The 22091-nt window shown below is 57.3% G+C and overlaps 4 protein-coding genes and 1 long non-coding RNA gene across 5 annotated transcripts; 3 read left to right on the plus strand and 2 right to left on the minus strand.

Annotated features, from left to right (window-relative positions):
- Positions 1 to 3813: 3813 nt before the first annotated feature.
- LOC131084837 (uncharacterized) lies at positions 3814 to 7651 on the minus strand. The gene is made up of 4 exons (XR_009114596.1): positions 7266 to 7651; positions 6305 to 6421; positions 5193 to 5285; positions 3814 to 4457 (listed from the first exon to the last, which is right to left on the minus strand). It is a non-coding gene; the product is annotated as an uncharacterized LOC131084837 (long non-coding RNA).
- A 1517-nt stretch (positions 7652 to 9168) lies between these two features.
- On the plus strand, positions 9169 to 11205 carry LOC131084869 (cobalamin binding intrinsic factor-like). Its single transcript, XM_058026630.1, has 9 exons — positions 9169 to 9256; positions 9337 to 9519; positions 9626 to 9769; positions 9843 to 9986; positions 10065 to 10240; positions 10327 to 10558; positions 10668 to 10809; positions 10887 to 11005; positions 11089 to 11205. Exons 1-9 carry the CDS (start codon positions 9187 to 9189, stop codon positions 11148 to 11150), a joined length of 1272 nt encoding a protein of 423 aa, XP_057882613.1. The 5' UTR covers positions 9169 to 9186; the 3' UTR covers positions 11151 to 11205.
- Positions 11206 to 12126: 921 nt separating this feature from the next.
- On the plus strand, positions 12127 to 14099 carry LOC131084901 (cobalamin binding intrinsic factor-like). The gene is given in 8 exon segments (XM_058026667.1): positions 12127 to 12475; positions 12613 to 12768; positions 12845 to 12970; positions 13056 to 13222; positions 13294 to 13549; positions 13618 to 13756; positions 13837 to 13955; positions 14038 to 14099. Coding segments are annotated over 8 exon segments (1374 nt in total).
- A 3627-nt stretch (positions 14100 to 17726) lies between these two features.
- FEN1 (flap structure-specific endonuclease 1) lies at positions 17727 to 20491 on the minus strand. Its single transcript, XM_058025907.1, has 2 exons — positions 20448 to 20491; positions 17727 to 19602 (listed from the first exon to the last, which is right to left on the minus strand). Exon 2 carries the CDS (start codon positions 19599 to 19601, stop codon positions 18441 to 18443), a length of 1161 nt encoding a protein of 386 aa, XP_057881890.1. The 5' UTR covers position 19602; positions 20448 to 20491; the 3' UTR covers positions 17727 to 18440.
- TMEM258 (transmembrane protein 258) lies at positions 19623 to 21255 on the plus strand. The gene is made up of 4 exons (XM_058026668.1): positions 19623 to 19642; positions 20441 to 20639; positions 20732 to 20841; positions 20986 to 21255. Exons 1-4 carry the CDS (start codon positions 19623 to 19625, stop codon positions 21110 to 21112), a joined length of 456 nt encoding a protein of 151 aa, XP_057882651.1. The 3' UTR covers positions 21113 to 21255.
- The last annotated feature ends 836 nt before the right edge of the window (positions 21256 to 22091 follow it).

A 22091-nucleotide genomic window follows, 5' to 3' on the forward strand; every position in this document is an offset into this window, starting at 1 on the left:
AGCAAGGTGACATTTCTGAGGGAAAAGATGAGGTGATGTTTAGGGGAGAGAATGCAAATTTCAGAGTAGAAAAGAGCTAATCAATATTGTACAGGAAGGAAAATTTTGGGGGTAAAACTCAATGCAGTCTGTAGGGGACAGAATGAATGTATTGGAGTAAAAATGAGGTACTCAGTAGTAGACAAGGAAAATTTTGGGGGAAAAACTTGACAAAATCTCAAGAATAGAGAATGAACACTTGGAGGGAAAAATGAGGTGATGAGTACTGAGCATACAGTTGGGAAAATTTGGGGGCTAAATCTGAGATAATCTCTAGGGGAGAGCATGACATATTGAGTTCATGTGAGGGAATGAGTTGTGGGCAGATGGGGAAATTTTTGGGCAAAAATTATATGAAATAATCTGTAGAGTGAACATTTTGAAGTAAAAATTAGGTACACATGGAAAATTTTGGGGGTAAATCTTGACAAAAGCTACATGATAGAAACTAAATAATACTGAAGGAAAAATGAGGGAATCAGTAGTGGATGGGAATTTTGGGGGGCAAAACTTGAAATAATCTTAAGGTTGAGAATTACTATTTTCAGGTAAAAATGAGGTAAGTTATGGACAGGTAAGGAAAATTTTGGAAGTAAAACTGGAGTAATCTCAAGGGAGAGAGTGAACACTGACATAAACTGAGGCAATCACTGGGGGCAGGCAAGGAAATTTTGGGGGTAAAACTTGGGAAGATCTGTAGGGCAGAGAATGAATATCTTGAGGTGGAAATGATCAGTGGTCAACATTAGGTAGAATTTGGGGGGCAAACCCTGAGGTAATTATGTAGGAACAATAAGTGGTTTTGGGAAAAGGAGAGAGAGCATCAGGTCTCACCTGGCAGGTGTCGGGTGAGCGGCCCGAGCGGAACCGAGCCCGGTCAGGGCCCCGTCCCGCACCGGGCACAGTCGGAGCACGAGCAGCAGCGCCCGGCCCGGAGCGGCTCCTCCGGCCCACGGCGATGCAGCCCCGCTCGTTCCGCGGGGACACGGCGGGCGAGAGCTCCGAGGGTGCGGGCACGGGGGTCCGGGTCCCGCTCTGCGCACGGTGGCCTTGGGGGTACCGGGGCTGAGGGGGCTCCGCATCCCCGCGGGGGCCGGGCCGGGAGGGCCCCGGGGACCGCCGCGCTGGCAGCGCCGCTCCGGGCCCGCCAGGGGGCGCCGCGCGGGGCGGCGGCGCTGAGGGAGCGGCGGGGCCGGAGGGGTCCCGGGGCCGTCTCGGGCGGTCCCCGCGCCCCGCCCGATTCCAGCCGCGATCCAGCGCCTGCTCCGGGAATGCGCCGCCCTCCTGCCGGGCCCGGCACCGACACAGCCCCGGCTCCCCACGGCAGCAGCGGGACCTGCCCGGAGCCACAGCGGGACCGCAGCCCCGCAGCAGCCGCGGTGCAAGCGGGAACGACAGCACCGGGCTCGGTCCGGGCCCGTCCCGGAGCGGCTCTTCCCACCCACGGTAATCCCGATCCCGGTCCCAGCCCCAATCCCGCCTCGGTTCTGCGGCCCCGCGACGGAGAAGCGGTTCAGCCGGGGACCTCCAGCAGACACCGGCAGGACCCGGAGCCGAATCCCCAAGCCCGGGTCCCGTTCCCGGCCCCACCTCAGCGCCTCGAGCCCCGCGCAGCACCGGGAGCAGCCCCCGGTCCGGGGCTCCGCACAGCGCTCCAGTGACGGCCCCGCCGCATCCCGGGATGAGCATCCACCGCATAAAGCGGAGCGGGCGCGGATCCGCCGGGATTTACGGGCGCGGGCGGGGCGGGGCCCGCTCAGGTGTGAGGGGCGGGGCCGGCTCAGGTGCGCGGGGCCCCAGCGCGGCTGCGCGGGGCGGGGCCGAGAGGATTTAAACCCCGGGAATCGCCGCTGGCGCCATTTGCCCCCTCGACGCTCGGAGGGGAAGGTTGCGTCCGCGCGGGCTCCATATCGTTTTATTTGTTTCTTTTCTTTTGCACTTATTTTTACTTCTTTTTCTCAATACCTCCCCTCCCTCCCTCCCTCCCTCCCTCCCTTCCTCCCCTCCCCCACCCCCTACGCCCTCCCCCCCCCTACCCCCCTCCCTCTCCCCCCTAGCCCTCCCCTCCCTCCCCCCCAAACCGCTCCCTCCCGGGCCGGTCCCCCCTACCCTTCCTATCCCCCTGCACACCCCAACCCTGCCCTACCCCTCCTTCCTCCACGCTTCCTTCCCTCCCTAGCCCGGCTCCCACCTGCCCCCTCATCCTCCTTCCCTTCCCCCCAATTCCTCCTTCCTCTCCTTCCTTCACCGTCGTCCTCCTCCACCTCCCTGTTTTCCTTCTTCACCGCCCCTGAGCCCCGGGGCCCCGCCCTGCTCGCGATGGCGGCGGGACCGTGGCTGCCCGGCCCCGCCCCTCTCACCTGGGCCGGGCCGGGGCTGCGAGCGGCACCGGGACCGGGGCCTCGGCTCCGGGTCCCGCCGGTGTCTCTGGGGCTCCGGGCGGTGCCGCCTCTCCCCCGCCGGGCGGGCTGCGGGTCCCGGCCCCGCAGCACTGAGGGCGCTTGGGGCCGGCACCGGCACCGGCAGGAGCCGCTCCGGGACGGGCGCTGGGGCCGGGCTCGGGCGGTCCCGGGATGCCGCGCTCAGCCCGACGCGCCGGCTCCGCTCGCAGCCCCGAACCCCTCCCGGCCGCCCGCGCCGAGCCCCGAACGCGGCCCCGGGGCTCCGCCGCCTGCCCCGCCCGCGGCGCTCGGCCCCTGCCCCGGAGCTCCGCTGCGGCCCAGGCAGCCCGGCTCTGGGCCGTGCCCGGGGCTCGGAGCCCGGAGGCACGGACTGGCCCTGGCCGAAAGAGCCCCCCGAGCAGCAAAACGCGGCCTTTGGCCTTTCACTCGAGCCCCCGAAGTGCAGCATTAAATCTCTCTTGGTGAAGCCCAAACACTGAGTGACCCCGGTTTCAGGACCTCCCACACACAGGCCATGGTCTCTGCTTCGCGCCTCTAAAATGCAGAACTTGTTCTCTCTGAGATCCCAAATGCTGTCTGAGGCACCTTGGTTTCAAGCCCCCCAAACCAGTCCTGGGCGTCTCTTTCTGTACCTGGCCAAATGAGCCCAGTTTTGAGCCCCCAAATCGCAGCACTGGGTGTCTCTCTGTGAGCCCCAAAACTGCCCCAGTCCCTCCATTTGGAACCCCCAGAAGTGCCCCGGGCCAGGGGCAGACCCAGCTGGGCCTCAGCAGCAGCTCCCTCACCCCCAGTGCCATGGGGAAGAGACCAGAGACAAAAATCCAGCTCAGAACACTTTAATAATGGAAACCAGTCAAATACAATCATGTAATATTAATGACAACGCATAATAACAGTGAGAGCAACAAGAGCAGTGAGAACAATGGCAATAAAAAGGAGAGAAGCCATTCCACAGCCCCCCTTTAACATTATAAATCCAAAAGTCATTCAGAGCACCACAAACTCCCAGTGTGGGGCATTTCCATATTCCTGTTATTTTCTCTGTGGTCCATCCTGGGGATATGAGGCACTTGCTGCTCCTCTGGGGCAAGGGCAAGGCTCCTGTGCTATTCCCAAAAACAGAATCCCTGGAATTAGTGCCATGGGAGCCCAATCCAGTCTTTCCAGTGACTGGGGGTCACCCAGAGGGTCTTCACCAGCATCAAATGAAATGACATCCTGGTCCAGGGCATTTCCAGCAGGATTGGACACTCCTGGGCACGGTGACCAGTCCATGGAAGTTTGACTGGTGACAATCTAGGGGGATTTGAAGTTGGACTCCTGCACATTTCATTGTGCAGAAGCTCCAAGTCTTTTTGGCACCTCTTGTTTTCCTGCTGGAAGAGGTCAATTGGTCTTTTGAATGGCCAGATTGCCAGAGGCAGGGAAAACCAAGCAGCATTCCCTGCACATCTCCATCACTTCCACGTCCACCTGCAGCGAGTGGCTGAAGGACAGGAGCCAGCCCAGGACAGGTTCGGAGATGAGGCTTCCAGCCCAAACCGTTCCAGGATGATTCCAGTCTCTCCCTGCATTCATTTTGTGTTGTTTCCTCTCAAATTTAAATTCCCAAATTTAGATGATTTATTAAATGAACCATTTCAAAAATATTCAGATGTCTAAAACAAAGCATCCAACATACAAGAATCATTCTTTCATCCATCAAATCATTATTAAATTGGAAGCTTATTCCCTCATCTCTGTCCTAGTTTAGCTTTCCTGCAAATCCTTATGATCCCACAGTTTCTCAGAGACATCAGCTGGGATTACTGGAAGGTTTGCTCTGCTGGACAGCCCAGGGGAGTTTACAGTATTTGTTCCTCTGAATCTTTGTCCCCTAACCAGGTTTCCCCCAGAATGGTGCCGTGGGAGAAGTTTGGAATTACCACAAATGGATCAGCTTCGCAGTTTTCCCCCTCTGTTTTTCAACTATTTCAAAATTCTTGGGATTACTCTCAAATATGCCCAGGAAAATTCCTGTGAAAAGATCAATCAGAGGAACGCCGTAATATAGATTCTCTATTGTAAATATATCATTCTCTCTCTATATATATAATATATAATACATAATACATAATACATAATACATAATATATAATATATACATTATACAATATATAATATATAATCAGGGATGTGTGTCCAAGTGCCACAGGCATGGGAATTTAAAGTGCCCTAAAGGCACCTCCACTCACACTTTAATTTTAAGCCCTGTACCACCAATAAATTGGGATATTCTTTTGTTAGGAACACCCCACCTCTGCTTCTTCAGGCAATTCCATGTGGGAGATAAAACAAATGAGGGCAAAAGTCTGGAATGCAGCTTCCAAGTCAAGTTTCCTGCTAGGAAATGACCCCAGCTCTCTGTTCTCTGTTTAAACACAGCCTGGCCCTCGAGGGTTGCAGACTCTGAGCTACACAACCTGTGAGCTGGCAAGTACCAGCAGCTGAGGTCTCATTCCAGCTGTACACAAAAACAGGGATTGGGGGCTGCACCTGGATACATGCAGGCAGGTTTGGGTCACTTCAGAAAGCTTCAATCCCTGTTTTTCAAAGATTCCATCAGGGATAATGACCTTCCCACAAATACCTCCTAAGGCACATGAGAACCTGAGTGAGAAAATGGAATCAACCCCTTTGTTCCATTGGCCTCACACCCCAAATTCCAGTGGGACAGACAAGTCCCTCTCCTTGGAAGGCAGCATCTCCTACCTGGAGCTGGGCCTTCCCCAGCCTTTGGTGGCCGCTGTCTCCATCCTCCCACACCTCCTCATCCTCCTCCTCGCCAGGCCTGGCTTCCTCACCCTGCAGAGCAAACACAGGGACGGTCACCAGCCTGCTCAGCCCGGCCTGGGCAGCAGGGACGGGCTGGTGGCACCCTCTGGATGTCACTCTGTGCCTGGCACCGTCCCTGCTCCGTGCCCATCCCCGTTCCTGCCCCGGCAGCTCCTTGGAACGGGATGTGAAACCACAAACGTTTGCTCTGCTGGGGCTGGCACAGCAGAGACTCCCCTGGGGCAGGGGGCAAAGCTCCTGCTCCCACATCCTCTGCCTCCCACAGCCCTGCTGGGGCTGGCACAGCAAAGGAAACGCCTCAGCTCCTGCTGGAAACTCCCTCCTGTGCCCATAAACCCAGAGACATTGTGGCTGCTCCATCCCTGGAAGTGTCCAAGGCCAGGCTGGATGGGACTTGGAGCACCCTGGGCTGTGGATGGAATGGCAGGGGATGGAATGAGGTGATCCTTCCCATTCAAAACATTTGGGGATTCCAGGATGATCCCATGATTTCTCCATGCATCTATTTTGTATTGTTTACTCTCAAATTTAATTTCCCGAATTTAGATTATTTACTAAAGGAATAATTTAAAATTATTCCAGGAATAAAAAGCGAAGCATCAAACATACAAGAATTATTCTCATGTCCACCAAATCATTATTAACTGGAAACCTATTCCCTCGTCTCTGCATTCTTCTTGCTTCCCGGACATCCTTCTGATGCCACAGAGTTTCTCTGAGACATCTACTGGGATTAGTGGGGGATTTGCTCTGTCAGAAAGCCAGGAGGGGTTAGAACACTTGTTCCTCTGCATCTTTATCCCTTACCTAGGTTTCATCCAGAATGGTGCTGTGGGAGAAGTTTGGGATTACTAGAAATGGATCAGCTTCACATTTTTTCCCCTCTGCTTCTCAACTGTTTCAAAATTCTTGGAATTACCCTCAAACATGCCCTAGAACACTGCTGTAAAAACACCAACCAGAGGGACACATGGAAAAGAGAAAACCGCCTCCAGCAGCAGCTGGAATGATCCCATTGCTGCTCTCACCTGGTCTCCAGGTGCTCCTGCCAGAGCTGCCAACAGCCAGTGCCATTCCCAAGCAGGAGCCATGGAAGACATTCCTGCTGTCCATGAGGGTGAGGAGGCCCTTTGGGATGTTCTTGGCTGTGCAATCAGACAGGAGAGTGTCAATGAGCCCGTGCTCCCTTCCGAGCCAAAGCAGCCCCGGATTCCATGGGATGATCGGCACCTCTTCCAATTCCATTCCAGAAACGTCCTCCCACTAACCCAGGACTTTCCTTTTTCTGCACCACATCAGGGATGTGCGGCCCAGCGCCCCGGGCAAGGGATGCCTCAGCATTCCCTGGGACACCTCAGCTTTCCCTGAGAAACCTCAGCATTCCCTGGGACGCCTCAGCATTCCCTGGGACGCCTCAGCTTTCCCCGGGACACCTCAGCACTCCCTGGGATGCCCCAGCATTCCCGGGATGTCTCAGCATTCCCGGGGTGCCCCAGCACTCCCGGGGTGCCCCAGCATTCCCAAGGGTGCCGCTCCCCTCCGCTCCCGCGGTGCGGCGCCGTCCCGGGCTGCAGTTCCGGCGCTGCCCACGGGGCGGCAGCACCGGGCGCTCCCGGGGCGGCCGCGCCTCTGACCCGCCCTGAGCCGGCGGGGCCGCGAACGCCGCGGGCAGAACCCCCCGATGCCCCTGTGCCACCCTCCAGGGCACAGGATCGCGGCATCCCCCGAGCCAAAAGGGACCCGCGGGGAGCACCGAGACAAATCCTGGCCCCGCACAGGACCCCAAGAGTTTCCCGCCGTGCCCGGGAGCCTTGTCCGGAGCCCGGCTCTTCCCCCAGGATCCTGAAAACACAGCGGGGCTGGGAGAAGGATGACGAGGGGGCAGTTTTGTTTATATCTCGTTATAGGATCGTTCTATAGCTCCGTTATGTATCGTTATCGGTAACCCTACAATCCATACGTCCCTTATATCTCGCTATTCATCCTTACACGTCGCTTTCACGGCGGCGGCTCCAGTGACCGACGGGGGCCCCGCCTGACCCCCGCTCCCCTTCCCGCGGTCAGACCAGGTTTCCTTCCCGGCTCCAGCCCTGGATTCCCGCTGCAGTCTCAGGTGTCTCGTTCCATAAAGCAAATTATTCACAGCAACACAGAGCCAGCCCGAGCTGGTCCCTCCGGAGAGCATCGACCACTTCATCCTTACCCCAAACTGTGCATTCTGGCCCCTGCACATTAATTCACATTTCACCCCAAAATGTTCATTTTGGCCCCTACAGAATCTGCCCCGGGCCCCGCTCGGCCAAGGCAGCTCCGGTGTCCCCTGCCTGCAGCTCCCGCTGCTGCTGCCGCCTTCGTGCTCCGTGTCCCGGGACAGGACAGCGATCCCCGCACCGGGACAGCGATCCCTACACCAGGACAGCGATCCCTGCACCGGGACACCCATCCCTGCACCGGGACACCCATCCCTGTGCCGGGACAGTGACCCCCCGTTCCTCGCTCGGGGCTCTTCCCGTTCCCCGCCCGGGGCTGTCCCCGTTCCCCGCCCGGGGCTGTCCCCGTTCCCCGCTCAGCTCCGAGCCCGCCGCCCCCGGTGCCCCGGCCCGGCCCCGCCGCCCCCCGGGCTCCGCCATTGCCACCCCCGGCTCCGCGCCTGCGCTCCCGGGGCTGCGGCGTTTCCTTCCGGGAGCAGCCCCGGCGTCGGCCCCGGATAGAGAAATGTGTTTGTATTTTCAATGCCTCTAGCTCCGTAACCAGAATTCCTTACCGTCTATATCCTGTCTATAACACAGCAGACACAGGCTTTTATTTCGGAATCAGTTTTTAAATGCATTAAAATTTCTCAGAATATACAAAACCGGGAATATTTGCAGTTTTCAGTATTTTTCACAGAAACCCTCCATTAATTTTCGGGCCTTTTGGGGCTGTAACCTCCCTTTTTTGGAGGGATCTCACTCGGGCCCTCTCATCCCTCACTCACCGGGTCCTCCACCACATTGGGCTGTACCAAGTGACACCATCAGCCTCCAGACTCCCCCATCCCATAGAAGGCATAGGGAATGTCCCTGAGGATGATGCCTCGTCCTGGATTGTCCCAGGGGACACTGCAAAGTGCTTGAGGAGGGCAAGCCCCGCTCAGCAGCCACCAAACCTCCCGTGTGTTATCCGCACCATTACCATTCTGAATCAGTAAACAAAAATTTCCCTGTCCCAGTTACATCCAGCACAGCAGCCAGCACACCCTGTCCCTGCTTGTCTCGCAGCTGGACACCTCCAGAAGGGTTCTGTGAGGGACAGGGCCAAAACTCCTACTACAATCCCAAAAATGAACAGGCTCTGCCTTCCCATCACCTCTGAGCCAGGAGACCTTATGGCAGCAGGATAAGAAACCAGTTAGACGGGAATTTCTCTTGTTCTCCTGAGCTGCCTGTGCCTGAGGCAGGCACTGTCCTTGAACTGCTTTCCCAGCAGGGCCCAGTATGACCTTCTCCACCAGTTTTCCTGGCACTGAAGTTACATTACCCAGGCTGGAGTTTCCTGGAAAAGTCCAAGCGGGGTACAGCTGGAGAATGTCCAGCCAGCAATGGAGCTCCTCAGGCTTCCAGGACCTTGGGTGGAAGATTGAGGTGGTTCCTTCTGGGACATAGTGGGATGGATCCCATACAACATCACCGCCTCAGGGATATTGAAGTGGTCCAAGTGGTCCCCAGTGATCGCAAATGGAAAATCACCGGCCTTCCTCCCCCGCTGGACACACAGATAAGCCAGCAGAGCTTGGCAGAGCCAGGGCAGCTGGGGGAGGGCAGGTGACGGGACAAGGACACTGGGAACAGCTAAAAGCGGAGAGGACGCCCAGAGAGCCGAATTCCCGCAGAACTCTGCCACCCTGAGTGGGTCAGCTGGCTCCAGAAGGATGTTTGGTGTGGCTTTGGGCATCGGGGTCCTGCTGGCCCTGCTGGGCTGCACAGCCACCGAGGACTGTGGTGAGTGTCAGCCACCCACGCAGAACCAGGAGAGACCACGGATGGGACACAGGATCCCACTGAGCTCCCCCTCTTTCCAGTGGCCCCGCAGGATAAGGTCTCCCAGCTGCTCCAGCGCATGGAGGAATCTGTAAATTTCGAGGAGCCGGCGAATCCCAGTGTCCTGCTGGCCATGAACCTGGCTGGGGGGGACAGTGACGGTCCCATCCACAAGTGGCTGCTCGAGGAGATCAAGGAGGAGGCAGTGAAGAGAGCCCAGAAAGGTAGGGAGGGAAAGGAGGGAAGGCACCAGCTCCCTGGGGACCAGGTTTCTGCCAGTTCTTGGGGTGTTCAGCTCAGCACAGCCTGGCTGCCCCCTTGTCCCCACAGACATGACCTCGGGACAGGTGGCTCTGCACGTCCTCGCCCTCCTCTCCTCCTGCCACGATCCCCACCATGTCCATGCCCTGGAGCAGACCCTCGACCTGATCAGTGTCCTGCAGCAGAAAACACATGAGGAGACGACCAAACTGGGTTTGTTGGGGCTTGGGGGTCTGGGGCTGTCACTGTCCCCACACCCTGTCATCTTGCCACTCTTTGCTTTCAGAGGCCGAGGGGATTCCCAAAACCACTCTGTACAGCCTGGGCCTGGACACCCTGGCCCTGTGCCTGGCTGAGGCAGACGGTGCTCAAAGGCCATCAGTGGCCCTGGCCAAGCAGGTGCTGAACCCTGAGACACCCATCTCCGTGGGTAAGGAACTCCTCTGCTCCCACATTCCCACTCCTGGGGTCTATCCCGAGCCTTGGCGGTGACTCTAGGACCCCACAGACACCCAGGCCATGGTGGCACTGGCACTGGCCTGCGTCTACGACCACGTGGAGCTCCGAGACGTGCAGGACCTGCTCTGGGAGGCACTTCAGACAGTGAGCAACAGCTTCCTGGATGAGCAGGAGGAGAGGGACGGCATGATCGGGAATATCTACAGCATGGGGCTGGCCCTGCAGGTAGGGGAGGTGCCAGGGGAGTGTGGAATCACAGCCACCTGGTCCCATTCCCAGATGTGCCATTCCACATCCCACCCGCTCCACAGGCACTGGAGGCCACAAGGAAGTTTTACCACCCACGGGAGTGGGACTGTGCCCAGGCCTTCTCCAGGGTGTACGCCTACGACTACCAGCAGCCCATGGCCATCGCCCAGGTGCTGCCAGCCCTGGTGGGCAGGTCCTACCTGGATGCGGCTGGCCTGGACTGTGCTGCCACCATGTCCCCAGGCCGACAGCTGCCCCTGCCCCCAGTGCTGGGGACACACAGCATTCCCAGAGGTACGCCGATCCCACCTGGAGTCGCCCAGACCCCGCAGGGATGATGTTCCCACCCTGTGCCCACTGAGGGTGTGCCAGGGGCCCACCCTGCCGCTCTCTCCCTGCACAGCCCTCATCCAGGTGCATTACTGCATCACCAACAAGCTCCAGGGAATACCCTTCCACAACTGCACCTCAGTGGAAGTCCCAAGTGGCTCCACTCTGCTCCAGGTGATGGAGGAGGCAGCAAAGAAGGACCCCCAAACCTTTAGGTGAGAGCCAGGGTGGCTTTGGAGGTGGGATTTGCCATTTCCCCACCCAGGCCTGAGCCTCCGCAACTCTCCCACAGCTTCCAGACGGAGCAGACGTTCTGGGGTCCCTATGTGACCTCCATCCACGGGCTGCCTGGCAGCACAGAGGACAGGACCTACTGGATGTTCCTCAGTGCTGGGAATGCCCTTGAGGAAGGTGGGGAAGGGGGCCAGGGATGGTGCAGGGGACTTTGTGGTGGGGATTTCCATGTCCCAGCCTCACACATCCCTCTGCTGCAGGGGTTGGCACCTACAAACCACACGATGAGGAGCACATCGAGGCCATCTTCAGCAAATACTGATGCCAGCAAGACACCCTGGACCCCTCCATGGAGCAATAAAGTGACATTCCAGCATGTCCCTCTGTGTGTGTGTGTGTGTCTCTGGGAGATAACACAGCTCACATCCCTTCTGTCTTCCTTCCTGCTTAATTCCACGAGCTCAGCTCCTCTCCTTCTCCTCCCCAGCACCACACAGAAGCACAGCCTCACCCAAACTCCATGGAGTCAATTCCCTCTTGGACATCCACAAAGCCTTTCCCCAGCAGCCACAGGCTTGTTCCTCCAGGCACATTGCTGTGCTTCACTTCAACCTATTCTGATCCCCACACAAGCTCTCATGGCATGAACCAGATGCAATTATCTCCACTTGATTATTACAACACCAATTAGCACCAGCCTCAGGCCAGCAGTTGCATTTCCCCCCCGGAAATCCGCAGGTGGTGGCCTGGTGTTGCAGCTGATTCTAATCTCGAATCTGTGACTCCATCTCTGGGCAGGAGTCACCAGCACCTCCCAGCTGGGTCCCAAGTGCTCTCCAGGCAGCCCCATTCCCTACTCCCACTGGGCCTTGTCCAGCCAGACCTTCAGCCTGGTCACCTGCTCCCAGCTGGACCCTTCCCACCCAAACCATTCTGTGATTCCAAACACTGTCTCCAGAAGGAGCTGGGAGGGACGGGATCCAAACTCCTCCCAACAGCAAAAATCAGCAACCACCACAATTTCCAGTACATGTGGATTTATCCCAGATATAAAACCAGTCACACAGGAGCATCTCTCTGACTCAACCCATGGTGCTGGTGCCACCCTCCATGTCCTTCCGTGACCACACAGATAAGGTGGCATCATGTGGAAGTGCCACAGGAAGTGAGGGTGGGCAGTGACCACAGGATGGCACGAGGAGCAGATAAAAGCAGAGGGCACAGCTGGAGAGATGAGTGCCTGCAGGACTCTGCTGCCCTGAGTGGATCTGCTCTCCTGAGGACAGAGGATGCCCAGCATGGCTTACAGCATGGCAGTCCTGCTGGCCCTGGCAAGTGCCACGGTCACGCAGGGCTGTGGTGAGTGTCAGTCCTCCTGCAGTGGCACCGCAGACAGACCGGTGACACTGCAGGGGGACGAGTGGATGATGCACAGGGCTCCTGGTGACCTGCCCTCAGTGGCAGAGGAATGCAATCACCACCTGGTCCAGAAGCTGCTGCACCGCATGGAGAAATCCGTCAAGTTTGACGAGGCACCGAACCCCAGCATCCTGCTGGCCATGAACCTGGCTGGAGCCACCCACGGCCATGTCCACAACTGGCTGCTCCAGGAGATAAAGGAGGATGCAGTGGAGAGAGCCCAGACAGGTGGGGAAGGGAGAGGAGAACCCAGAGCAGGGGAGGGGGTGCACCTGATCCCAGCAGACCCCATACTGCAGGCTCAGCACTGCCAGCTCCCAGGACACCACATCCCATCCCACCACTCTGTCCTCTTGTCCCCACAGACCTGACCTCGGGACAAGTGGCTCTGTACGTCCTCGCCCTCCTCTCCTCCTGCCAGGACCCCCGAAGCGTCCATGCCAGGGGGAAGACCATCAACCTGATCCCCATCCTGAAGCAGAAAATGAATGAGGAGATAAGCAAAAACGGTACACAGGGATGTGAGGGAAGGACTGGGGGGACTGGGGGGTGTCGCCCTCACTGCACCCCATCAGCTCACCCCTCTTTGCCTTGCAGTGATCACCTGGTACACAGAGAGCCTGGACATCCTGGCCCTGTGCCTGGTGAAGGAATATGACTACAAAGATGCAGTCAAGGCTGTGGCCAAGGAGTTGCTGAACCCTAAGAGCTCCCTCAAAGTGGGTAAGGGAATCCTCCAGCCCCGCTGTGCCCCCTTCACTCCCAGAGGTGTCTCTGGGGCGCTGACAGTGACGCTGGCATCCCACAGACACGCAGGCCATGGCGGTACTGGCACTGGTGTGCGCCTACAAGCACACAGACAAGCAGCACCTGATCCATGATGCACTGAAGGCGGTGACCAACGATTTTCTGGATGAGCAAGAAAAGCACAATGGGATGATTGGGAATATCTACAGCATGGGCCTGGCCCTGCAGGTATGGACAGGGGCTCTGGGGTCACAGTTCCGCTCCCAGGCTGCTTGTGCCACATTCCACCTCTTCCACAGGCTCTGGAGACCTCGAGTGAGTTTTACGCCCCTCGGAAGTGGGACCGTGCCCAGGCCTTCAGCGTGGTCTGCAACTATGACTACCAACAGCCCATGGCCATCGCCCAGGTGCTGCCTGCCCTGGTGGGCAAGTCGTACCTGAACGCAGGTAGGTGGGGCTGTGCTGCCACCAACGGAATGTCTCCACACCAACAGCTGCCCCTGTCTCCAGTGCTGGGGAGAACTGCAATTCCAGCCTGGAGCTGACCTCCTGTGGGTGACACTCCTGCCCTGCGCCAGGCGGGGTGTGCCAGCTGCCCACCCTGCCCCTCTCTCCACCCGCAGCTTCCATCACGGTGCAGTTCTCCATCACCAACACGCTGAAGAATTACTTCCACTACTCCACCTCGGTGTGTGTCCCAGATAACTCCACGCTGCTCCAGGTGATGAAGGTGGCAAGGAAGGAGAAACCCGACATCTTTTGGTGAGAGCCAGAGGGTGGGAGAGAAGGGGAGGTGTTTGCATCCCCTCACCCAGCTCTGAGCTCACTCCCTTTGCCGGCAGCTTCAAGACACAGAAGACATCTTTGGGTCCCTTTGTGACCTCCATCCACGGGTTGGCTGGCAATGAAAACGAAAGGACCTACTGGCAGTTCTTCAGCTGCTGGAGTCCCCTCCAGGAAGGTGAGCACCCAGGGGGGTTTGGGGCACAAGGGGCTGTGCTTGGGATCTCCATGTCCCAGCCTCACACATCCCTCTGCTGCAGGGGTTGGCACCTACAAACCGAAAAACTGGGAGCACATCCAGGCCATCTTCAGCACCTACTGATGCCACCAAGACACCCTGGACCCCTCCATGGAGCAATAAAGTGATATTTCAGCATGTCCCTCTGTGTGTGTGTGTGTCTCTGGGAGATAACACAGCTCACACCCCTTTTGTCTTCCTTCCTGCTTAATTCCATGAGCTCAGCTCCTCTCCTTCTCCTCCCCAGCACCACACAGAAGCACAGCCTCACCCAAACTCCATGGAGTCAATTCCCTCTTGGACATCCACAAAGCCTTTCCCCAGCAGCCACAGGCTTGTTCCTCCAGGCACATTGCTGTGCTTCACTTCAACCTATTCTGATCCCCACACAAGCTCTCATGGCATGAACCAGATGCAATTATCTCCACTTGATTATTACAACACCAGTTAGCACCAGCCTCAGGCCAGCAGTTGCATTTCCCCCCCCGAAATCCGCAGGTGGTGGCCTGGTGTTGCAGCTGATTCTAATCTCGATTCTGTGACTCCATCTCTGGGCAGGAGTCACCAGCACCTCCCAGCTGGGTCCCAAGTGCTCTCCAGGCAGCCCCATTCCCTACTCCCACTGGGCCTTGTCCAGCCAGACCTTCACCTGGATCTGCTCCCAGCTGGACCCTTCCCACCCAAACCATTCTGTGATTCCAAACACTGTCTCCAGAAGGAGCTGGGAGGGATAGGATCCAAATTCTTCCCAACAGCCCAAGAACCAGCAACCACCACCTTCCACTATCTCCAGTACACTTGGCTTTATCCCAGACATCAAACCAGTCAGACTCAACCCATGGTGCTGGTGCCACCCTCCATGTCCTTCTGTGACCACACAGATAAGCTGGCACCATGTGGCAGTGCCACAGCTGGTGTAGGATATCAAGTGTTCCACTGGAGATGACATTCCTGCCCTGTGCCGCACGGGATGTCCTGGGTACCCAGCCTGCCCCTCTTCCCCCTACTAAGTCCCATCTTGATGAAGTTCTTCATCACCAACATGCTTGACAGAAAACACTTACACTGCTCCACTTCAGTGCTTTGGTGGTTTGCTTTTAGTAGGATTCACAGGGATCATTTTCTTTGCAATGTGTGGCACAGCCCTGGCCTTGGATTGAGGATGGGAATGCTGCGGATAACACAGACATGTTTTGTGGTTACTGAGCTTTTCCTCCTGCAGCACCCTGCAGTGTCCCATGGGACAATCCATGTCCCCAGCTCTGTCAGCCAGGAGGTGAGACCATCATCATCCTCCTCATCACCGTGTCCTACTTGCCTGAGAATCTTTCCATGTGTTCTGCTCCAGAGGGCCACCATTGCCACATGGAGCCCTTGGAAGCACTGGGGTGCCCTGGGGCCGTGAGCGCTGGGGCGAGGCGTGGCTGTGATGTCACACAGGTGTCCCCCCCCCCGCAGCACTGTGACATCAGCACGGTGTCTCCACAGGACACGTGCCACCACCCCTGGCTCCCAGTGCGGCCACGATGGGACACGGATGAAGCCATGAGTTTCCTGCTCCCCTCGCTCGTCCTGCTGGTGGCCGGTACGGCCGTCCTGCTGGCCGCCCGCATTTGGAAGGCGCGGAAGCGCCTCGGGAGCCGGGCCGGGGCGTCGCGGTGCTGCCGAGCGGCCCCGGGGGCTCCCGGTGCCCCCCGGGCTGAGGAGCCCCCTGCGCACGGCCCGGCTGCCCCGCAGAGCCCCCTGTACATCCCCTGCGGCTGCGGGCCCTGCTGCACCCCCTGCGCGACAGCGGCGCGGGAGCTGCAGGACCTGGTGACGCCGCTGTGGCCCGAGGTGTCCTTCCCGCGGGACGCGGAGATGTGGCAGCTGTCGTGGGAGGATCTGGAGCAGCTGCTGGAGCAAGGCCGCTTGCCCTGCTGCGCCTCCTGCGGCTCCTGCAGCTCCTCCAGCTCCTCTGAGAGCCCCCAGCCCGCCAGGAGCCCAACAAGAGCCCAGATCTGCAGGAAAACATCTGCCGCTGGAAAAGGATCAGTCCTCCGCAGAACCCGATGCTGGCTGAGATCCTCCTCCGTTCCAAGAATGTCCATCCCTCGGAAAGGCTCCATTTCCATGCACACCCTCTGTGACCTGGGTTGTGCTCCAACTGGAACCTGGCCTGTTCCTGCCAAGCAGCAAGTGGAAGTGTCCTGGAGCCGCCGGTGCCCCATCCATGGCTCCCAGGATCCTGCGGCGGAGCCATCGGGGCAGACGCTCCGCACGCTGCTGGACAAGAGGCTCCGGCAGCAAAGGCAGCTGTTCCCGTGTCAGGAACAGGACCTCCACAGGTCCCTGGAGCTGGATGTGGAGGACGAGGCCAAGGAAGATCTCCCCACCTGGGACATTTATAGCAAAGGTCTTCATCCCTGCCAGAGCCTCCATGAGATCTGCTGGACTCCAGATGGAGGAGCCCACATGGACAGGTCTCCCCGCTGCCTCGGAGCCGTGGCTATCCACAGAACTCACCAGATACCCACAGCCAGGAAAAGCCTGGAAATACAAGTGGGAGCCCGAGCCATTCCAGCAAAGCATTCCCAGCAGCAAGTGTCCCTGAGCCGCCGGTGCCCGATGCACGGCTCCCAGGGTGCAGCAGTGCCCCAGGAGAGAACCCTGCGGGCAGTGCTGCACAGGAGGCTCCAGCGGGAATGGAAGCGCAAGGGAGTTCTCAGGAGATGGCTGTCACGGATCCAGGATGCAGCTCGTGGTCGCAGCTGGCAAACTCTGTAGCTTCTTCCTGCTGGATAAACTCAGGGTTTCCCAAAAAGCTGTCTGGGAGTTCCCACTGCTCTGCTTTCCACTGGGACAGGGCTCCTTTCTCCCCAGGAGCTGGCACATATTGGGCTTGGAATGAGGGTGGGAATGCTGTGGGTAACAAATGGGGCATGGTCCAGCCAGCTGGAAAACTGGGATGAAGAAGTTGAAAATTCATTTAATTAGAACTAAGAGGTGGAAAAGGGGGAAAGGTGGAAAATATTCCAGTCTTCCCACGGGGGGACTGCCCACACCTGAGACCCCAAATCCCCCGTGCCCTCTCTGGCTGGCTGTGCTGGGTCCCTAGCTTCCCACAGCACAGAGTGGAACTGGAATTCATTAATAATAATGTCAGTGTCAGAAGCAGTGGGAATCTTTGTTTGGAATGAGAAATGGAGGAAAAATGGAGTGAAATACCACAAAACACCAGGTAGGGAGAGGGTGGTGGAAAAGCAGCTTTTAGAATTGGTAAGATTTCCCACACTTATTTCCAGATATTATTATTTTAAAATAATTTTTTATCCCTCCACCACAAAACCATTCCCATACTTATGAAGATATCTGGAGATAAAAGAGAAATACTTAATTTAAAAACTCCCAGGAAAAAAACAATTGTAGACTGAAACATGTCAGAGAATCCAGAGCAAGGAAACATAAATCCCAATTTTAGCAAGATTAATGCATAATAAATATTAAAGATTAATTTTCCCATGAAACAAGCCAGCTTCTTATTGTCCAAACTGGCAAAGAGCAGACTCACGGATTTTGATGTCTATGAAGCATCCAGAGAGCTCAAACTGGAATTCTTTGTGTTCCAGACTCCGAATGGTTTTTCAGCTGTTACAGAATTCCCTCTAAAACTGGGATTTTCATTTAAAAACATGGCTTAAGCCACTTCTCTGGAGAAAGAGAAACAGTGTCTTTGAGTTCAAATTTTATTCTGAAAACGAAACCCATCCCGTGGCTCTGACAAGCAAAACACTACAGCAAATACAGAATAAAATAAGAAATAAAAGGTTTTAATTCCCATTCGGGGACCTCTAAGTGTGTACAACACGGAAAAATGCCTCTGGAATTCAGGGACTAAGAGGCTGCAGTTCTAGGCTTATGGATATTTTTATTTTTAAGCATTTCTAAGCAAATTTCAGGCTGGGAGAGCTGCAGTCTGGGCTCAGCTTTCCCTGGATTACCCACTAAAAGAGGGCCAGGACATGGCTGGAATTGAGATCACAACTGGGTTTTGAACAAGAAGAGTGACCATGAAAAGGGAAGGAAAAACCTTAATGAATTCTCTTTAAAGGGAGAATTTTACCTCATTACTTGAAGCCTCCTTCCCAATTCCAGCTTGCCTTCCACTCCTATCACTCAAGCAAGTTTCTGCTTGCATCTACCTTTTCTGGGATGGATGGGATCAGGCTGAAATCTAACTTCTCCTGGGTCTGCTCTGGAACTGTTCAGCTTTGGAATTCTGAAATTTGGGAGTGTTTGTGCCCAGAAGCCGTTCCACTCTGCCGGCCTCACCCATCCCTTCCCAGCACTAACACGCAGCACTGACACACAACTGCCATTACTCTAAAATTCCTCATTAAGCCCTCCAAAAACCCAATCCCAGAGGTCTGTGGGTGCCCAGTGTGGTTATTTTGCCTTTTTAGTCTTTGTGGCCGGGGTGCCGTTGGGCTTGGAGTTGCTCTTGGCTTTCTTCTTGGCCCCTCCCTTGGGCTCCGGCTCCTTGCGCTTGGCCGAGGTGATGGAGCCGGTGACCTTGAAGAAGTCGTCGAGCCGGCCCTGGGTGCTCCCCTGGCGGCTCTTGCTCAGCCTCTTGACGCCGTTGCGGACGCGCTCCTCGTTGAACTGCTTCTCCCCGCACATGAACTGCACCAGCTGCTCCTCGTCCGGCTCGCTCCACTTCAGCTCCACGGCCTCGGGATCGATCACGTCGGGCTCCAGGAAGAGCTTCTGGGCCTCCTTGTGCAGCCAGTTCTCGGGCAGGGGGTACTTCTTGGTGTCGAGCTGCTGCACGATCCTCTCGATGGATTTGTGCTCCCGGATGAGCTCCACGGCGCGCTTCGGCCCGATGCCGCGGATGCTGCCACAGTAGTCGCAGCCCAGCAGGATGCACAGGTCCACAAACTGCTCCCAGGTTAGCTGCAGGTCCTGCAGGATCCGGTTCAGGTGGAACTCCTGGATGGGCAGCTTCTTGGTCTCGCTGGCCGTGAGGTGCCGCATGAGCACGGGGCTGCCGAAGGTGAGGCAATCCATGTCCTCCGTGGCGGCGGCGTACACCTTCCCGGCCTTCACCAGGGCGGCGCAGCTGGCCTCTGCCTCGCCGGGTGCCTCCACGTAGGGGATTCCCATCAGCGTCAGCAGCTTCTTGCACTCCTGCGTGTGCTGCGGGGTCACCTTGACCAGCCTCTTGCTGTACTTCTCGATGTTCTCCTCCTCCCCGGCCTCCTGCGCTTCCTGCAGGTGCTTCTCCGCCTCGGCGCGGCGCTCCGTGCGCTTGGCCAGCTCCCCGGATTTCAGCTGCGGGGGCTTCCCGTCGAACACGTACACGGGCTTGATGCCGTTCTCCACCATGCGGATGGTGCGGTAGAACATTCCCATCAGGTGGCTGGTGGTCTCCCCGTCCTCGTTCTGGAGCACGTCGGCTCCCTGCCGCACGGCGATCAGGAACTGGTAGATGCTCATGGAGGCGTCGATGGCCACTTTCCGGCCAAAGTAGGACTTGATGTCGTTCTCCCGGATGGCCCCGGGAGCCACGTCGGCAATAAGCTTGGCCAAGCCATGGATTCCCATCCTGGGGAAGGGAAAAGGGGGATGTTGAGAGCAGGCTCTGCGTGAGGAATGCTGGGCCACCCAAGGAGGGGGAAGCAAAGAGGGCACTGCTTCCCCTGCAAACCATCACTCCAAGTGCTGTGGCCTCTACTGGCAGCCCTTATCCCGAGTCCTGCCTCAGGCCACCCTTATCCCTCACCACTCCCTCTCGGCCCGTCATTACTCCCCTTCCAACCTCTATCCCTCCCATCCCAATCACCTTCCCCAAAATTCGATTATCTCCACCATTACAACCATCCAGACCCCATCACCTCCCCATTCTTATCTCCTTATTTCCCAGCTCCCTAGGCCTGCCATCAACCCCTCTTCCATCCGCCTCAGATCTTCCCTTTCCCTCAGCCACCATTACCCCCTCAGGGCCCCCGTTCTCCCTCAGCCGTCATTCCCCCTCAGAGCTCCCGTTTCCCCTCACATGCCCATTCTCCCTCAGCCGCCATTCCCCCTCAGAGCTTCCGTTTCCCCTCCGGGCCCCAATTATCCCTCAGCCATTACCCCTCAGAGTCCCCGTTTCCCCTCACATCCCTGTTCCCCCTCAGCCGCCACTCCCCCTCAGAGCTCCCGTTTCCCCTCAGATCCCTCCGTTATCCCTCAGCCATTCCCCCTCAGAGCTCCCGTTTCCCCTCAGATCCCCGTTATCCCTCAGCCATTCCCCCTCAGAGCTCCCGTTTCCCCTTAGATCCCTCCGTTATCCCTCAGCCATTCCCCCTCAGAGCTCCCGTTTCCCCTCAGATCCCCGTTATCCCTCAGCCATTCCCCCTCAGAGCTCCCGTTTCCCCTCAGATCCCCCCGTTATCCCTCAGCCATTACCCGGCCGCTCGCGCGCCGCCGCTCCCGCGCTCCGCCGCCGAGCCCTCTGGGAGCCGCCGCGGACCAATAGGGAAGCGGCTCGCGCTCGCCGCGCCTCGTTCCCGCCCTCACTTCCACTTCCGGCGTCAGAGGGGGGTGGACGTGCGGCGGCGGGAGCAGAGCCGACGTGTCGCAGCAGGGACCGGCGACATGGTGAGGGCGGGGATGGGGGGAACCGGGGGTTGCCACAGCGGGTCTGGCCCGGTGGCGGCTCGGCCCCGCTGAAAACCGCCGTGTCCCCGCAGGAGCTGGAGGCGATGAGCAGATACACGAGCCCGGTGAACCCGGCCGTATTCCCGCACCTCACCGTGGTGCTGCTGGCCATCGGCATGTTCTTCACCGCCTGGTTCTTCGTGTATCCCCGCGGCTGAGCACAAGGTCCCCTTGCTGTGCTCCCAATCCCGGATTATCGCCGTGATTCCCGGGGGCAGGGGAGCGGGTGGGGGTCCCCTCGCCTTGCTGTGCCTCTGTTTTATCACCTTAACCCCCGGCCTGGCAGCTACGAGGTGACATCCACCAAGTACACCCGGGACATCTACAAGGAGCTGCTGATCTCGCTGGTGGCATCGCTCTTCATGGGCTTCGGCGTCCTGTTCCTGCTGCTCTGGGTCGGGATCTACGTCTGACCCCCCCGGGGGGCGTGGATGGGGGATTCGGGAAAGCTCTTTTTATATTTCTTTTGTATTTCAAGGAGAAAATGCCTGTAGCAGGTGTGGTCTGCAACAAGCAGTGACCCACAGGTGAATAAAGGTGGCTCTGTGACACACCTCACTGGGGACTGCTGGTTTGTCTATTTTTTTTTTTTGTCTTTTTTTTTTTTTTTTTTTTTTACCTGGCTTTTCCAAAGGGCTTGGGTAGAATTAGGGGAAGTCTAAGGCTGGAAAAGCCCTCCAGGATCACCCAGTCCAACCACTCCTCCAGCACTGCTAAGGCCACCACTAACCCCTGTCCTCAAGTGCCACACCCACACAGCATTTAAATCCCTCCAGAGATGGAGACTCCATCCATCTCTGGAGCCTGTTCCATGAAGGAATTTTTCCTAATGCCCAACCTAAACCTCTCCTTGTGCAGCTTGAGGCTGTTTCCTCTTGTCCTGTCACTTTCTCTGGGAGAAGAGACCACTCCTACCTGGCTGCACACTCCTGGCATGGAGTTGAGCAGAGTGGAAAGCTCCTGAGCCTCCCTTTCTCCACATTGGCACAAGATCTTTGCGATCTTGGGTACTTTGGGACGTGGCCAGTGTTATCCCGGGTTTCTGTGCTGTGTGTAGTCACAGGTGTTCCACTGCCACCTTGTGTCCTGGCTGTGCAAAATAAACCCTAAATCTGCTTCTAATCCCTTCACCCTTTTTTTGGGTGTTCTCATCCCTAACCAGGAGTTTTGTGGTGCTGGTTGTGCCCTTCATTAAGTCCTGAATTAACTGCCTGGCCTAGAAACAAGGAATTGATTTATATGTCTGCAAGAGGCAGGTTGGAATTTTAGCCCAGCTTTCAAACCATTCCACTTCCAAATCACAAATCCAAGCCTCGATTTCCCATTTGGGAAGGAAGATTTCCTTCTGTGGACTTTTGGATGCTTTTGGATCTGAGTCTGCCCTCTGAAGTG

Source organism: Melospiza georgiana, chromosome 6, assembly GCF_028018845.1.
Source record: "Melospiza georgiana isolate bMelGeo1 chromosome 6, bMelGeo1.pri, whole genome shotgun sequence".
NCBI lineage: Eukaryota > Metazoa > Chordata > Aves > Passeriformes > Passerellidae > Melospiza > Melospiza georgiana.